This window comes from Stegostoma tigrinum, chromosome 14, assembly GCF_030684315.1.
Source record: "Stegostoma tigrinum isolate sSteTig4 chromosome 14, sSteTig4.hap1, whole genome shotgun sequence".
Classification (NCBI taxonomy): domain Eukaryota; kingdom Metazoa; phylum Chordata; class Chondrichthyes; order Orectolobiformes; family Stegostomatidae; genus Stegostoma; species Stegostoma tigrinum.
The window spans coordinates 74,274,174-74,289,752 of NC_081367.1; the positions used below are offsets into that span (position 1 = coordinate 74,274,174).

Consider the following 15,579-nt stretch of genomic DNA (forward strand, 5'->3'; position numbering starts at 1 on the left):
GGTGTTGGTGAAGTGGATGAACTGTTCGAGCTCAAGGCCTTCCGCTTCTTCTTGTCCCGCAGGCCCGACCAGTCCCCCTCCACCGACACCCTCATCCGCCTAGCCGAACTCGTCCTCACCCTCAACAACTTCTCTTTTGACTCCTCCCACTTCCTACAGACTAAGGGCGTGGCCATGGGCACCCGCATGGGCCCCAGCTATGCCTGCCTCTTTGTAGGTTACGTGGAACAGTCCCTCTTCCGCACCTACACAGGCCCCAAACCCCACCTCTTCCTCCGGTACATTGATGACTGTATCGGCGCCGCCTCTTGCTCCCCTTCTGATGAGCTGAGGCAAGATAAATTTGGACACTGCCACAGGGGGTGGGGAAATAGCCTGTCCTCGTGACCATGCAGAAATGTGGCTGGAATGAACCACTCAGGGTCAGTTTGTGTACAGTTTGGTTTAGTCTCTGCCAAATGCTGAGGGGACAAATAATGTGAGGAGCTAGCAAATGGAATTTGGACCAAAGATCAAAGACAAAGGTCCAGCCTATCCAATCCTTAACCGGAAAAAGTTTTGGCTCATCTGGTATTGGTCCTTTAGTGAGCCATTTAGCTGTACAGAGCGGTGGGGATGAGATAGAGCTGGCTGTCACCATGTGAAAACCAGGTCAGCTTTAGGATGGTGCGGCTCATGTACAGCATTGGAGTGGGGCAGGGACAAGGACAGTTTCTTGGTGAGTCGGGCAGTGCAGTGGAGTGCTGGGGAACATGACAGTATTGTGTAAACTGAATAAACAAGTTAGGTAAGAACTGCTGAAACACAGGCAATGCCAAGACAGCAATGTTGACAGGCCACAGAGTCCAACCAGAGCTAACTTCTTGCTGAACTTCCATTCTTGTCCATGCATCTCCCTGCCATCGCTGACCCAGTCGCTTGAAACTCCACTTTTTCTAAGTCTTTGTCACAACCGTTGCACCTATCCACTCCCTAAGCTCAAACGGTTTCTTTCTAACAAATACAGAGGGTGCTGGAGAAACTCAGCAGGTCTGGCTGCATCCAAGGAGTGAGAGAGAGAGAGAGAGATATACAGTTAATGTTTCAAGTCTGGTGTCACAATTCCTCAGACTGAATCCTCTGCAGTTCTGAAAGAGAGTCATCCTGGACTCAAAAAGTTAACACTCACACTCCCTCTCTGTCTTCCAAACCCCACTCCCTCCTCCCCCACAGATGCTGCCACAGCTGCTGAGCTTCTCCGCCATCCCCAGTATAGTTGACTGTCTATAACATTAGGTCCTTGTTCTCCTGATTCAAACACCCTGCCTTGCAGCGGTTTCTTTTTGAAATACCTTGCACGCATTGGCTGAGATTCTCATTATCTTCATCAAACATCATCTCCCAACATCATTTACTCGGTCAATCAGAACGTTCAGAGTAATCAGGAAGAGCAGTGATCCTCGGTAGGAAACACTGTACTGTGTACAGCATTGTTAATCAATACCATCTTTATGACAGTGAACAGCTTCAGATATTATTGAGTCTCCTGTTCCCCACTTCACACCGTCTCTCCTGTCGCACTGTCCTAGCCCATCCCCGGCATTCCCGAAGATATGGCCCTTCCCCGCACGCAGTCCTGGCCCATCACCAGGAGTGGAGGCTGCCCCCCACCCCCTCCACAGTTCTGCAGAGTGAGAGCTCCTGGCCAGTCCCTGGCAGAGAGGTTTGGGGCCAGACTCTACACCCCATGCCTATGCCTATGCCAATGCCCAGGCTGGACTGGCAGTGGCTGGGAGGGAGGGGGGGACGGAGGGGTTTGTTTTGTCAGTGGGTGGGGGGGTGACTTGTCAGGCTGTGTGTGACAGGGAAGGAGCCCACAGGCCAGCGGCACTGGTATAGTGAGAGAGCGTGAGGGGCTGCTGAGGGGGTGTAGGGTGGTGGTGGTGTGGAACAGACCCCCGTCCCAGAGTACCAGCTGGGTCTAACTGGGGGGGGGGGTAGAGGTATGGAGTAAGGATTGGGAGGGCAGAAGAGGAACAACTTAGTGAGAGCCCCCTCAGTGAGTGTGTCGGGTGGGGGTAAATTCCTGACCCCCCTCCCTTCACTCAACAGGACCACAGCAAGTTTCCTCTCTGTTTCCCTGCGCACCCCCCCAGCCAACCCCCTGCCAAATGTCCGTGGGATCTTTAACCTGGTGCGTCAGACATTGCAGCCATTTCTGTAGCTCCCCTTCCAAATGTGGCTAGGGATGGAGTCGGGGGGGTGGGGTGGGGGGGGGGGGAATGGCTCTTTAACAAACCCAGCTCCCCACCTTGTTATCAGCAAATGCAGCCGCCCCCCACCGACTCCCTCTCCCAGAGTGCCGGGGGAGTGGGTGTTAGACTGAAGACAAACACAAGGTTTAACTATCTTTTACTGTCACTACCCAGGGGGATCAGAGGAATCGGGAGGGGGGGGAGATTAGGGGAATCGGGGTGGATTAGGGGAATCGGGGGGGGGAGATTAGGGGAATCGGGGTGGATTAGGGGAATCGGGGGGGATCAGAGGAATCGGTGGGGGGATTAGAGGAATCGGTGGGGGGATTAGGGGAATCGTGGGGGAGGGGATTAGGGGAATCAGGGGGATTTGGGGAATCGGTGGGGGGATTTGGGGAATCGGGGGGGGGGAATTGGGGAATCGCGGGGGATTGGGGTAAGAGGGCTAAAGGAGGGCTGTGAAATAGCCCCAGCCCACAGACTAAAGTGCAGCAGGTAGCTCTCAGGTTCAGTATCTGCGGGGAGGGGGAACACAAAGTGGGGGGTTACAGGTTACAAACACATACACCATCCCTGTCTGCTGGAGTAAGGGAGTTACAATCTGTCTCATTCCAGGGCAGTTCGTTGCGGGGGGGGGGGGGGGGGTGTCTGGACACTGTGTCGGGGTGGGATTTGAGATCAGGAGGTAGGGGAGTGGGTTGGGGGGCTGTAAGGTCAGAGGAACGGGGGGGGGTGTGGATACAGTGTGACTGGGGGTGGTTGGGTTGGGGGGAGTGCGGACACAGTGTGCCTGGAGGGAGGGTGGGGTGGGTTCGGGTGTGTGTGTGTTGGGGGGGGGGGGTAGAGAGGGAAACAGAAAGCTAGACTGGTCCTTACCTGCAGTCTCTCGCTCGCTGGCTGCCACATTCTCGCTGCCTGTCCCCCTGTGTCTGTCCCTCTGTCTGTCTGGGGTGGGGGGGTAGGTGGGTATGAGGCGGCACAGCTCACAGCTTCCCCCGCCCCACGGGCTCTCTCTCTGTCCGGGCTCCGGGGTGAACGCACGGAGCTGCTGCTGGATCAGCGGCTCCTGCCGGCGGACGGACTCCGCTCCTCCCCCTCCCCACCCCCCGACACACGCCGCCCCCACCCCCTCCCCCTCCCACCCCCCGACACACGCCGCCCCCACCCCCTCCCCACCCCCGAAACACAACGCCCCCGCCCCCGCCCCCCCGACACAACCCTCCACACCCCCCGACACACACCGCCCCCGCCCCCTCCCCAACCCCCTGACACACACCGCCCCCACCCCCTCCCCAACCCTACCACACACACACAACCACCACCCCACCCCCCAGCTGGGAGTTGGAGATACGTGGTGGGAGTCGGTGTTTTGGAGTGGGAGGTGGACGTGCGGGGCAGGAGGTGGAGGTACGGGATGGGAGGTGGGAGTTGGCGACATGGGGTGGGAGTTGGAGATATGGATTGGAAGTTGGAGGTATGGAGTGGCAGTTGGAGATACAGAGTCGGAGTTGAACATACGGGGTGGGAGCTGGAGGTACGGAGTGGGAGTTGGAGGTATGGGTTGAGAGTTGGAGATATGGAGTGGGAGTTGGAGTCATAGAATTGGAGTTGGAGTCATGGAGTGGGAGCTGGAGATAGGCAGTGGGAAAGTTAGAGGTACAGGTTGGGAGGTGGAGGTACGGAGTTGGAGTTTGAGATACGGAGTTGGAGTTGGAGATATGGGGTGTGAGTTGGAGATATGGGTTGTGAGTTGGAGGTACCGAGTGGGAGTTAAGGAGTGGGAGTCGCACATATGGAGTAGGAGTCGGAGGTATGGAGTGGGAGTCAGAGGTATGGAGTGGGAGTCGGATGTATGGAGTGGGATTTGGAGATACAGAGTTAGAGTTGGAGATACGGAGTGGGAGTTGGAGATATGGAGTGGGAGTTCGAGGTACGGGGTGGGAGTTCGAGGTACGGGGTGGGAGTTGGAGATATGGAGTGGGAGTTAGAGATATGGAGTGGGAGTTAGAGATACGGAGTGGATGTTGGAGGTATGGAGTGGGAGTTGGAGATACGGGGTGGGAGTTGGAGATATGGGGTGGGAGTTGGCGATATTGGGTGGAAGTTGGAGGTATGGAGTGGGAGTTGGAGATACAGGGTGGGAGTTGGAGATATGGAGTGCAAGTTGGAGATATGGAGTGGGAGTTGGAGATATGGGGTGGGAGTGGAGATATAGATTGGGAGTTGGAGATATGGAGTGGGAGTCGGAGTTAGGGAGTGGGAGTCGGATGTATGGAGTGGGAGTTGGCGATATGGGATGGGAGTCGCACATATGGAGTGAGAGTTGGAGGTATGGAGTGGGAGTCGGATGTATGGAGTGGGAGTTGGAGATACGGAATGGGAGTTGGAGATACGGGGTGGGATTTGGAGATACAGGGTGGGATTTGGAGTTCTTGAGTGGGAGTTGGAGGTATTGAGTGGGAGTTGGTGATAGGGAGTGGGAGTTGGAGATATGGAGTGGGAGTTGGAGATTTGGAGTTGGAGATACAGGGTGGGAGTTGGAGATATGGGATAGGAGTTGGAGGTACGGGGTGGGAATTGGAGATATGGAGTGGCAGTTGGAGTCATAGAGTTGGAGTTGGAGTCATGGAGTGGGAGCTGGAGATAGGCCGTGGGAAAGTTAGAGGTACAGGTTGGGAGGTGGAGGTACAGGGAGGGAGTTGGAGATACGGAGCGGAGTTTGAGATACGGAGTTGGAGTTGGAGATATGGTGTGTGAGTTGGAGATATGGGGTGTGAGTTGGAGGTACCGAGTGGGAGTTAAGGAGTGGGAGCCGCACATATGGAGTAGGAGTCGGAGGTATGGAGTGGGAGTTGGAGATACGGAGTGGGAGTAGGAGATACGGAGTGGGAGTTGGAGATATGGAGTGGGAGTTGGAGATATGGGGTGTATGTTGGAGGTATGGAGTGGGAGTTGGAGATACGGGGTGGGAGTTGGAGATATGGGGTGGGAGTTGGAGATATGGAGTGGAAGTCGGAGATATTGGGTGGAAGTTGGAGGTATGGAGTGGGAGTTGGAGATACAGGGTGGGAGTTGGAGATATGGAGTGCAAGTTGGAGATATGGAGTGGGAGTTGGAGATATGGAGTGGGAGTTGGAGATATGGGGTAGGAGTTGGAGATATAGATTGGGAGTTGGAGATATGGAGTGGGAGTCGGAGTTATGGAGTGGAGTCGGAGTTATGGAGTGGGAGTCGAATGTATGGAGTGGGAGTTGGCGATATGGGATGGGAGTCGCACAAATGGAGTGGAAGTTGGAGGTATGGAGTGGGAGTCGGATGTATGGAGTGGGAGTTGGAGATACGGAGTGGGAGTTGGAGATACGGGGTGGGATTTGGTGATACAGGGTGGGATTTGGCGTTATGAGTGGGAGGTGGAGGTATTGAGTGGGAGTTGGAGGTATTGAGCGGGAGTTGGAGATACGGAGTGGGAGTTGGAGATACAGGGTGGGAGTTGGAGATATGGGATAGGAGTTGGAGGTACGCGGTGGGAGTTGGAGATATGGAGTGGGAGTTGGAGATATGGGGTGGATGTTGGAGGTATGGAGTGGGAGTTGGAGATACGGGGTGGGAGTTGGAGATAGCGGGTGGGAGTTGGTGATATGGAGTGGGAGTTGGAGGTACAGAGTTGCAGTTGGAAATACGGAGTGGAAGTTGGAGAGACGGGGTGGGAGTTCGAGGTACGGGGTGCGAGTTGGAGATATGGAGTGGGAGATGGAGATATGGAATGGGAGTTGGAGATATGGAGTGGGAGTTGGAGATATGGGGTGGGAGTTGGGGATATGGAATGGAAGTTGGAGATATGGAGTGGGAGTTGGAGATACGGGGTGGGAGTTGGAGACATGGGATAGGAGTTGGAGATATGGAGTGGGAGTTGGAGATATGGGGTGGGAGTTGGTGATATGGAGTGGGAGTTGGAGGTATGGAGTGGGAGATGGAGATACGGAGTGGGAGTTGGAGATATGGAATGGAAGTTGGAGATATGGAGTGGGAGTTGGAGATACGGGGTGGGAGTTGGAGATATGGGATAGGAGTTGGAGATATGGAGTGGGAGTTGGAGGTATGGGTTTGGAGATGGAGGCACGGGGTGGGAGATCAAGGTATGGAGTGGGAGATCAAGGTATGGAGTGGGAGTTCGAGATTTGGGGTGAGATTTGGAGTTATGGGGTCGGAGTTGGAGATATGGAGTGGGAGTTGGAGATACGGAGTGGGAGTTGGAGATATGGAATGGAAGTTGGAGATATGGAGTGGGAGTTAGAGATATGGGGTGGGAGTTGGTGATATGGAGTGGGAGTTGGAGGTATGGGATTGGAGTTGGAGATACGGAGTGGGAGTTGGAGGTATGGAGTGTGAGTTGGAGATAAGGGGTGGAAGTTGGAGATATGGAGTGGGATTTGGAGATATGGGGTGGGAGTTGGAGATAGGGGGTGGGAGTTGGAACTACGGGGTGGGAGTTGGAGATACAGGGTGGACGTTGGAGATATGGAATGGAAGTTGGTGATATGGAGTGGGAGTTGGAGATACGGGGTGGGAGTTGGAGATATGGTGTGCGAGTTGGAGGTACGGGGTGGGAGTTGGAGATATGGAGTGGAAGTTGGAGATATGGAATGGAAGTTGGAGATATGGAGTGGGATTTGGAGATATGGGGTGGGAGTTGGAGATAGGGGGTGGGAGTTGGAGATAGGGGGTGGGAGTTGGAGATATGGAATGGAAGTTGGAGATATGGAGTGGGATTTGGAGATATGGGGTGGGAGTTGGAGATAGGGGGTGGGAGTTGGAGATAGGGGGTGGGAGTTGGAGATACAGAGTGGGAGTTGGAGTTATGGGGTCGGAGTTGGAGATATGGAGTGGAAGTTGGAGATACGGAATGGGAGTTGGAGGTATAGATTGGGAGTTGGAGATATAGATTGGGAGTTGGAGATATAGATTGGGAGTTGGAGATATGGGGTGGGAGTTGGAGATATGCAGTGGGAGTTGGAGATGACGGGTGGGAGTTGGGGATATGGAGTGGGAGTTGGAGATACAGGGTGGGAGTTGGAGGTACAGAGTGGGAGTTGGGGATATGGGGTGGGAGTTGGAGATATGGAGTGGGAGTTGGAGGTACAGAGTGGGAGTTGGAGATATGGGGTGGGAGTTGGGGATATGGGGTGGGAGTTGGAGATACAGGGTGGGAGTTGGGGGCCCGGGCATAATCTGAGCTTTAATAATGCACAAGTTGCTTGCCCTGGTTGACAGATACTCAATGTGGACCCCCTCACCATGACAGAGACATTTCAGAGCAGGGCTGCTGCTTTCAGGTAGAGTTCAGGTGTATTCAAATAACGGAATGTCCTCACCGCAATCCTCGTCGAACAGCAGTTTTATTGAAATAGTCCCTGTACTTGTTAAACATCCACAGTAAGGGAGACACAATATTGATATTCCTATCTTCACTGGTTAAGTAAATAGGCAAACATTGGAATATAACGTGGGAAAATGTGAAGTTGTTCATTGTGGAAGGGAGAACAAATAAACAGGATATTATTTAAATGGAGAAAAACTGCAGAAAGCTACAACACAAAGGGACTTGGTGGTGGGGGGTAAAGGGGAAGGGGGGGACCTTGTACATGAACCACAGAAAGCTGGCACCCACGTGCAGCTGGGAATCAGGAAGGCCAATGAGATGTTGGCCCTTATTTCAAGGTGAGTTAATGTAAGAGTCGGGGGCTAGTGAGACCACACCTGGAGGAATGTGAGCAGTTTTGTTCTTGTTATTTAAGAAAATATATCAATTCATTGGAGGTAGCTCATGGAAGGTTCACTGGGATGATCCCTGGTATGGAGGGATTGCCTTAACAGAAAAGGCTAAAAATTTCGTCCTGATGTGTGTTTAGAAGAACGTGAGGTGATCTCATTGAAACATATTTGGTTCTTAAGGGGTTTGACAGGGTAAATGCTGAGAGGATGCTATCCCCCATGAGAGGGACTACGACCAGATGGCACAGTCTCAGAATAAAGGGGCAACAAGACAAAGAGGATTTCTTCTCGCAGAGGGTTGAGAGTTTTTGGAACTCCTTGCCACAGAGAGCTGTGAGAGTAGAGTCCGTGTGTATATTTAATGCTGAGATAGATTCTTGATCATTCGGAGAATCGAGGTTTATGGGGAAAGGGTAAAAAATAAGGAGTGTCAGATCAGCCATGATCCTATTGAATGGCAGAGCAGGCTCAAAAGGCCAGGCCAACTCCTGTTAATAAAATGTGAGGCTGGATGAACACAGCAGGCCCAGCAGCATCTCAGGAGCACAAAAGCTGACGTTTCGGGCCTAGACCCTTCATCAGAGAGGGGGATGGGGTGAGGGTTCTGGAATAAATAGGGCGAGAGGGGGAGGATTCTCCAGCATCTGCAGTTCCCATTATCACTGATACAATTTTAACCTCACTGCGAAGCCTCTTCCAGGGATGCCTAACCTGAAGAAGTTACCCTCCACCCTCCGGATCAACCTCGGGAATCTCTATCCCATTGCAACTCCACCTATCTTCTTTTCTCTCCATCTTTGGTCCGCCTCCCCCTCTCTCCCTATTTATTCCAGAACCCTCACCCCATCCCCCTCTCTGATGAAGGGTCTAGGCCCGAAGCATCAGCTTTTGTGCTCCTGAGATGCTGCTGGGCCTGCTGTGTTCATCCAGCTCCACACTTTGTTATCTTGGATTCTCCAGCATCTGCAGTTCCCATTATCACGGGCCTACTCCTGTTCCTATTTCCTATAGTTTTATAACACTATTTCCCTACCTACACTGCTATCCTTCAGTTCATCTCTCACACTAGACCTCATGGTCCCCATCATTATTGGTGCCCTCCTTTATGAAATCAAAACAATGATATGTATTGAAGATAATAAAATGTGAGGCTGGATGAACACAGCAGGCCCAGCAGCATCTCAGGAGCACAAAAGCTGACGTTTCAGGCCTAGACCCTTCATCAGAGAGGGGGATGGGGAGAGGGAGCTGGAATAAATAGGGAGAGAGGGGGAGGTGGACGAAGATGGAGAGAAAAGAAGATAGGTAGAGAGGAGAGTATGGGTGGGGAGGTAGGGAGGGGATAGGTCAGTCCAGGGAAGATGGACAGGTCAAGGAGGTGGGCTGAGGTTAGTAGGTAGGAGATGGAGGTGCGGCTTGAGGTGGGAGGAAGGGATGGGTGAGAGGAAGAACAGGTTAGGGAGGCAGAGACAGGTTGGACTGGTTTTGGGATGCAGTGGGTGGGGGGGAAGAGCTGGGCTGGTTGTGTGGTGCAGTGGGGGGAGGGGACGAACTGGGCTGGTTTTGGGGTGCGGTGGGGGAAGGGGAGATTTTGAAGCTGGTGAAGTCCACATTGATACCATTGGGCTGCAGGGTTCCCAAGCGGAATATGAGTTGCTGTTCCTGCAACCTTCGGGTGGCATCATTGTGGCACTGCAGGAAGCCCATGATGGACATGTCCTCTAAAGAATGGGAGGGGGTGTTGAAATGGTTTGCGACTGGGAGTTGCAGTTGTTTATTGCGAACCGAGCGGAGGTGTTCTGCAAAGCGGTCCCCAAGCCTCCGCTTGGTTTCCCCAATGTAGAGGAAGCCACGCCGGGTACAATGGATGCAGTATACCACATTGACAGATGTGCAGGTGAATGTGGACTTCACCAGCTTCAAAATCTCCCCTTCCCCCACCGCATCCCATTCTTCCTGTGTCTGTGCAGGTGCTCTGGTTTCTTCTCACGTTCCAAAGATATGCAGGTTGGGTGGTTTGGCCACGCTAAATGCCTGTAGTCTTCAGGGATGTGAGCAGCTGGGGAAGTGGCCTGAGAAACGGCAAATGGAGTTCAATATAGATAAGCGTGGGGCGTTGCATTTTGGAAAGTCAAATGCAGGTAGGAGTTTCATGGTGAATGGTGGGGCCTTAAAGAGTGTAGTGGAACAGAGGGACCTTGGGAGTTCAGGTACACAGTTCTCTGAAAGTGGAGTCACAGGTAGACAGGGCAGTGAAGAAGGCTTTCGGCACACTGGCCTTCATCAGTCAGGGCACTGAGTACAGAAGTTTGGAAGTTATGTTGCAGTTGTACAGGACGTTGGCGAGGCTGGCTTGGAGTATTGTGTTCTGGTCACCTTGCTGTAGGAAGGATGTTGTCAAACTGGAAAGAGTACAGAAGAAATTTACGAAGATGTTGCCAGGACTGAAGGGACTGAGTCATAGTGAGACATTAGACAAGGTAAGACATTTTTCTGTGGAGGATAGGAGTCTGAGGGTGGATAAAATCATGAGATGCATAAATAGGGTAAATACACTCAGTCATTTTCTCAGGGTTGGGGAATCAAGGACAGGTCATTAGTTCAAGGTAAGAGGGGAAAGAATACATGGGAACCTGCGGGACAACTCTTTTACACAGAGGGTGGTACGCATATGGAATGAGCTGCCAGCAGAAGTGTTGAAGCAGGTACATTAACAACATTTAAGAGACATTTGAGCGAATATGTAGATAGGAAAGGTTTAGAAGGTTATGGGCCAAGTGCAAGGAAATGAGGTTAGCATGGATGGACCTACATGGGCCCAATGGCCTGTCTCCATGCTGCAGGACTCTACGACAATGGGCCGAATGGCCTGCTCCCACGCTTTAAGGATTCTGTGATATGTTTGTTTTCAGTAATCTTTTCTTTCTCATCACACACCTATAGAAGTTTTTATATTCAGTTTGCATTTCTCTCGCAAGCTTCCTGTTATACACATTCCCGGTCAACAAGAACCACAAAACCATATTATCAGTTATATCTGCCTGTATTGGAGGCCCTACAAAAATTAATGGACGCAAAACTTTCAGAGCGTTCATGAGATATTGACTTTGATTCATGCCCCTCTTACTTCCCTTGTTTCTGTTCTTGCATGCTTGTGTGTGTTCATGTTTTGTGAAAATTATCCGCACTCCCATTCCAGGTTTGAATGTTTGAATGAACATTTCTGTTTTACCCTGAAGATGGGTTGGTTGGGAGTCATTTAGAAATTTCTCTTCATAAACAGAGAATTTGATTGAAGATGTGGGGGTGAGTGCACACCACTGTCTCCTTTGAAAAGGAAAAAGATAACTAAATAAGAATAAGAAATATTAAATTGTAATGGACTGAAGTGGAGGACCGCAAAATAATGAAATTCCCCTCTCCCTCTTGTCCATAAAAATGCTATAATAAAATCTACAATCCAAGCAAATATATCTTGGACATCAGGCAAAATATACGAAGAGAAACGTTTCGAATTATTGGGATGAATAATGTGACGCAGTTTAATCCATTATATCTATCCAGTGGTACTGAATTGAAAGCAATTTGTTGCTTTGGGAGTTCAAGTGCTTTCTTTCTGTTGAACAGTTTTACATCATATATGCTGAAGACAGGATATTTCTGAGACACGAAAAAGTGAACAGATCCCTGCATAACACAAAATGCTATGCAATAATTCAGACAAAATGAGTCTGTCACTCTGCTCATTTATTTGCAGAGATAGACTGCAGCTTTGTAAGAATATTTGGCTTGCAGTATTCAAGGTGCAATGTATTGGGAATATCAATGTTGTGTCTCCTTTAGTGCGGCTGTTTAAAAAGTACAGGGACTATTTCAATAACACTGCTGTTCTACTCGGACTGATGTTCATTCACCCATACTCAAGTTGGCATGAACTTTCACCATTCCAAATAAAGTTCTTGTATCTCTTTTGACCTTGACATATAATTGAAACTGATTAAGAAGTGTCTGGACATACATTTTGAACATACAAGATAAACTGTGGCACATAGAATGTGAATATTAATAAACATTGCCTTCTTCTCAAGGCTTTGATTAAGGCAGGGCATGGGTTAATTGGTTCAGAGTGAAGCTAGGACTGAAATTGAATCCTAAAGACCACTTCCCCCCAGTGGGCTGATTACTGGCTTTACATGGATGATATGTGAAATGATTGCGGTCGGGTGGAGGTCTGGTGTTGGACTCAGATGGACAAGGCCAGGTATCACACAACACCAGGGTACAGTCTGAGATGGCAAGAACTGCAAATGCTGGAGTCAGAAATAACACGGTGTGAAGTTGGATGAACACAGCAGGCCAGGCAGCATCAGAGGAGCAGGAAAGTTCAGAAGGGTCCCGACCCGAAACGTCAGCTTTCCTGCTCCTCTGATGCTGCCTGGTCTGCTGTGTTCATCCAGCTCTACACCATGTTATCTCTGACACCGGCATTGGCAGTTCCTACTATTTCCCATCACTGATGATGAGTTGGTTCGGGACTGATAGACTCTGTTTAAGCTATATCTTTCTTACTCATAAAACTATTCAAACTGGGGCCAGATTGTGGAAACTACAGGAAAGTTTTGCATTGTATTTTTCTGTTTTCTCATCGTAAAATACACGTGACAATAAAATCATTCATTCACATGATTTGGAAGGTTCTTTGAGTCCCATGAGAACACTCAAACTTTAACCCATTTGATTTCTATACTAGGGTATACTTTAGGTTATGAGGTTAAAGCTGATGTCTATATTTATACCGTTCCTTATATCAGTGAAAAGTTAGCTTTCACTGCAACCGTGATAATGGGAACTGCAGATGCTGGAGAATCCAAGATAACAAAGTGTGAAGCTGGATGAACACAGCAGGGCCAGCAGCATCTCTGGAGCACAAAAGCTGACGTTTCGGGCCTAGAGCCTTCATCAGAGACGGGGATGGGGTGAGGGTTCTGGAATAAATAGGGAGAGAGGGGGAGGCGGACCGAAGATGGAGAGAAAAGAAGATAAGTGGGGAGGAGAGTATAGGTGGGGAGGTAGGGAGGGGATAGGTCAGTCCAGGGAAGACGGACAGGTCAAGGAGGTGGGATGAGGTTAGTAGGTAGATGGGGGTGCGGCTTGGGGTGGGAGGAAGGGATGGGTGAGAGGAAGAACAGGTTAGGGAGGCAGAGACAGGCTGGGCTGGTTTTGGGATGCAGTGGGTGGAGGGGAAGAGCTGGGCTGGTTGTGTGGTGCAGTGGGGGGAGGGGACGAACTGGGCTGGTTTTGGGATGCGGTGGGGGAAGGGGGATTTTGGAGCTGGTGAAGTCCACATTGATACCATTGGGCTGCAGGGTTCCCAAGCGGAATATGAGTTGCTGTTCCTGCAACCTTCGGGTGGCATCATTGTGGCACTGCAGGAGGCCCATGATGGACATGTCATCTAAAGAATGGGAGGGGGAGTTGAAATGGTTCGCGACTGAGAGGTGCAGTTGTTTATTGCGAACTGAGCGGAGGTGTTCTGCAAACAAGGGTGGGGATGGATAAATGTCTTGGGTGGTGGGGTCGGATTGTAGATGGCGGAAGTGTCGGAGGATGGTGCATTGTATCCGGAGGTTGGTGGAGTGGTGTGTGAGAATGGGGGTATCCTCTTTGAGCGGTTGTGGCTGGGGCAGGGTGTGAGGGATGTGTTGCGGGAAATGCGGGAGACGCGGTCAAAGGCGTTCTCAACCACTGTGGGGAGAAAGTTGCGGTCCTTGAAGAACTTGGACATCTGGAACGTGCGGGAGTGGACATTTTTCCATCCCCACCCTTGTCTGCTTTCCGGAGAGACCACTCTCTCCGTGACTCCCTTGTTCGCTCCACACTGCCCTCCAACCCCACCACACCCAGCACCTTCCCCTGAAACCGCAGGAAATGCTACACTTGCCCCCACACCTCCTCCCTCACCCCTATCCCAGGCCCCAAGATGACTTTTCATATTAAGCAGAGGTTCACCTGCACATCTGCCAATGTGGTATACTGTATCCATTGTACCCGGTGTGGCTTCCTCTACATTGGGAAACCAAGTGGAGGCTTGGGGACCGCTTTGCAGAACACCTCCGCTCGGTTCGCAATAAACAACTGCACCTCCCAGTCGCGAGCCATTTCAACTCCCCATCCCATTCTTTAGATGACATGTCCATCATGGGCCTCCTGCAGTGCCACAATGATGCCACCCGAAGGTTGCAGGAACAGCAACTCATATTCCGCTTGGGAACACTGCAGCCCAATGGTATCAATGTGGACTTCACCAGCTTTAAAATCTCCCCTTCCCCCACCGCATCCCAAAACCAGCCCAGCTCTTCCCCTCTCCCCACTGCATCCCAAAACCAATCCAGCCTGTCTCTGCCTCCCTAACCTGTTCTTCCTCTCACCCATCCCTTCCTCCCACCCCAAGCTGCACCTCCATTTCCTACCTACTAACCTCATCCCACCTCCTTGACCTGTCCATCTTCCCTGGACTGACCTATCCCCCCCCCCCCTACCTCCCCACCTATACTTTCCTCTCCACCTATCTTCTTTTCTCTTCATCTTCGGTCCGCCTCCCCCTCTCTCCCTATTTATTCCAGAACCCTCACCCCAACCCCCTCTCTGATGAAGGGTCTAGGCCTGAAACGTCAGCTTTTGTGCTCCTGAGATGCTGCTTGGCCTGCTGTGTTCATCCAGCTTCACACTTTGTTATCTTTCACTGCAACCACACACTGTGAATCATTTACGAGGAGGTGAGACAGATAAAGTGGAGTTACTTCTTTCCTGCTCTGAGCTGACTGATGGTGATTAATATCGCATTGCCTCAAGCCTGAGGGAACATCCGTAAACATTGCATTCTGATCCTGGCGGGGGTCTGCTCTGCTATTTTAACCTGCGTGGAAGGCTTCCTACCATGATAAACCTTCCAGGAATCATAGATTCCCTACAGTGTTGAAGCAGGCCACTCAGCCCATTGAGTCCACACTGACCCTCCAAAGAGCATTCTACCCATACGTACATGCCCTACCCTGTATTTCCCATGGCCAATCTACTCAGCCTGCACCTTCCTGGATACTCTAGGCACAATTTCCCATGGCCAATCCACCTAACCTGGACTGGAAGAGGATACCGGCGAAAATCTGCACAGACACAGGGAGAATGTGCAAACTCCACACAGTCGCCTGAGGCTGGAATCAAACCCAGATCCCCAGTGCTGTGAAGCAGCAGTGCTAACCACTGAGCCGCCGGCAAAGTCTGAACATTTCTGTCCTTTTCCTTCCCTGTGCAGGGCCAAGAGGCAAGGACGGCCCCTTGAAGAGACACAACAAAACTGTAGGTTTTCCCTGCCTTGGGCTTCCTCCCTTGAGCTCACTGGGGCTGATCCCTGATCATGGGATTTTGCAGTGCCCTGGAGGAATTGAGTATAGGACCAAAGAGGTCCTTCTGCAGCTGTACAGGGCCCTGGTGAGACCGCACCTGGAGTATTGTGTGCAGTTTTGGTCTCCCAATTTGAGGAAGGACATTCTTGCTATTGAGAGAGTGTAGCGTG

General features: G+C 51.3%; 1 protein-coding gene across 1 annotated transcript in view; it reads right to left on the bottom strand.

Moving 5' to 3' along the window:
• pid1 (phosphotyrosine interaction domain containing 1) overlaps nucleotides 1-3,324 on the bottom strand; it is a 113,680-nt gene extending 110,356 nt beyond the window's left edge. The window contains exon 1 of the mRNA XM_059651232.1: nucleotides 3,111-3,324. Within this exon, the coding sequence (XP_059507215.1) occupies nucleotides 3,111-3,140 (30 nt within the window). The 5' untranslated portion in view covers nucleotides 3,141-3,324. The remainder of the gene's footprint in view (nucleotides 1-3,110) is intronic.
• Nucleotides 3,325-15,579: the final 12,255 nt, after the last annotated feature.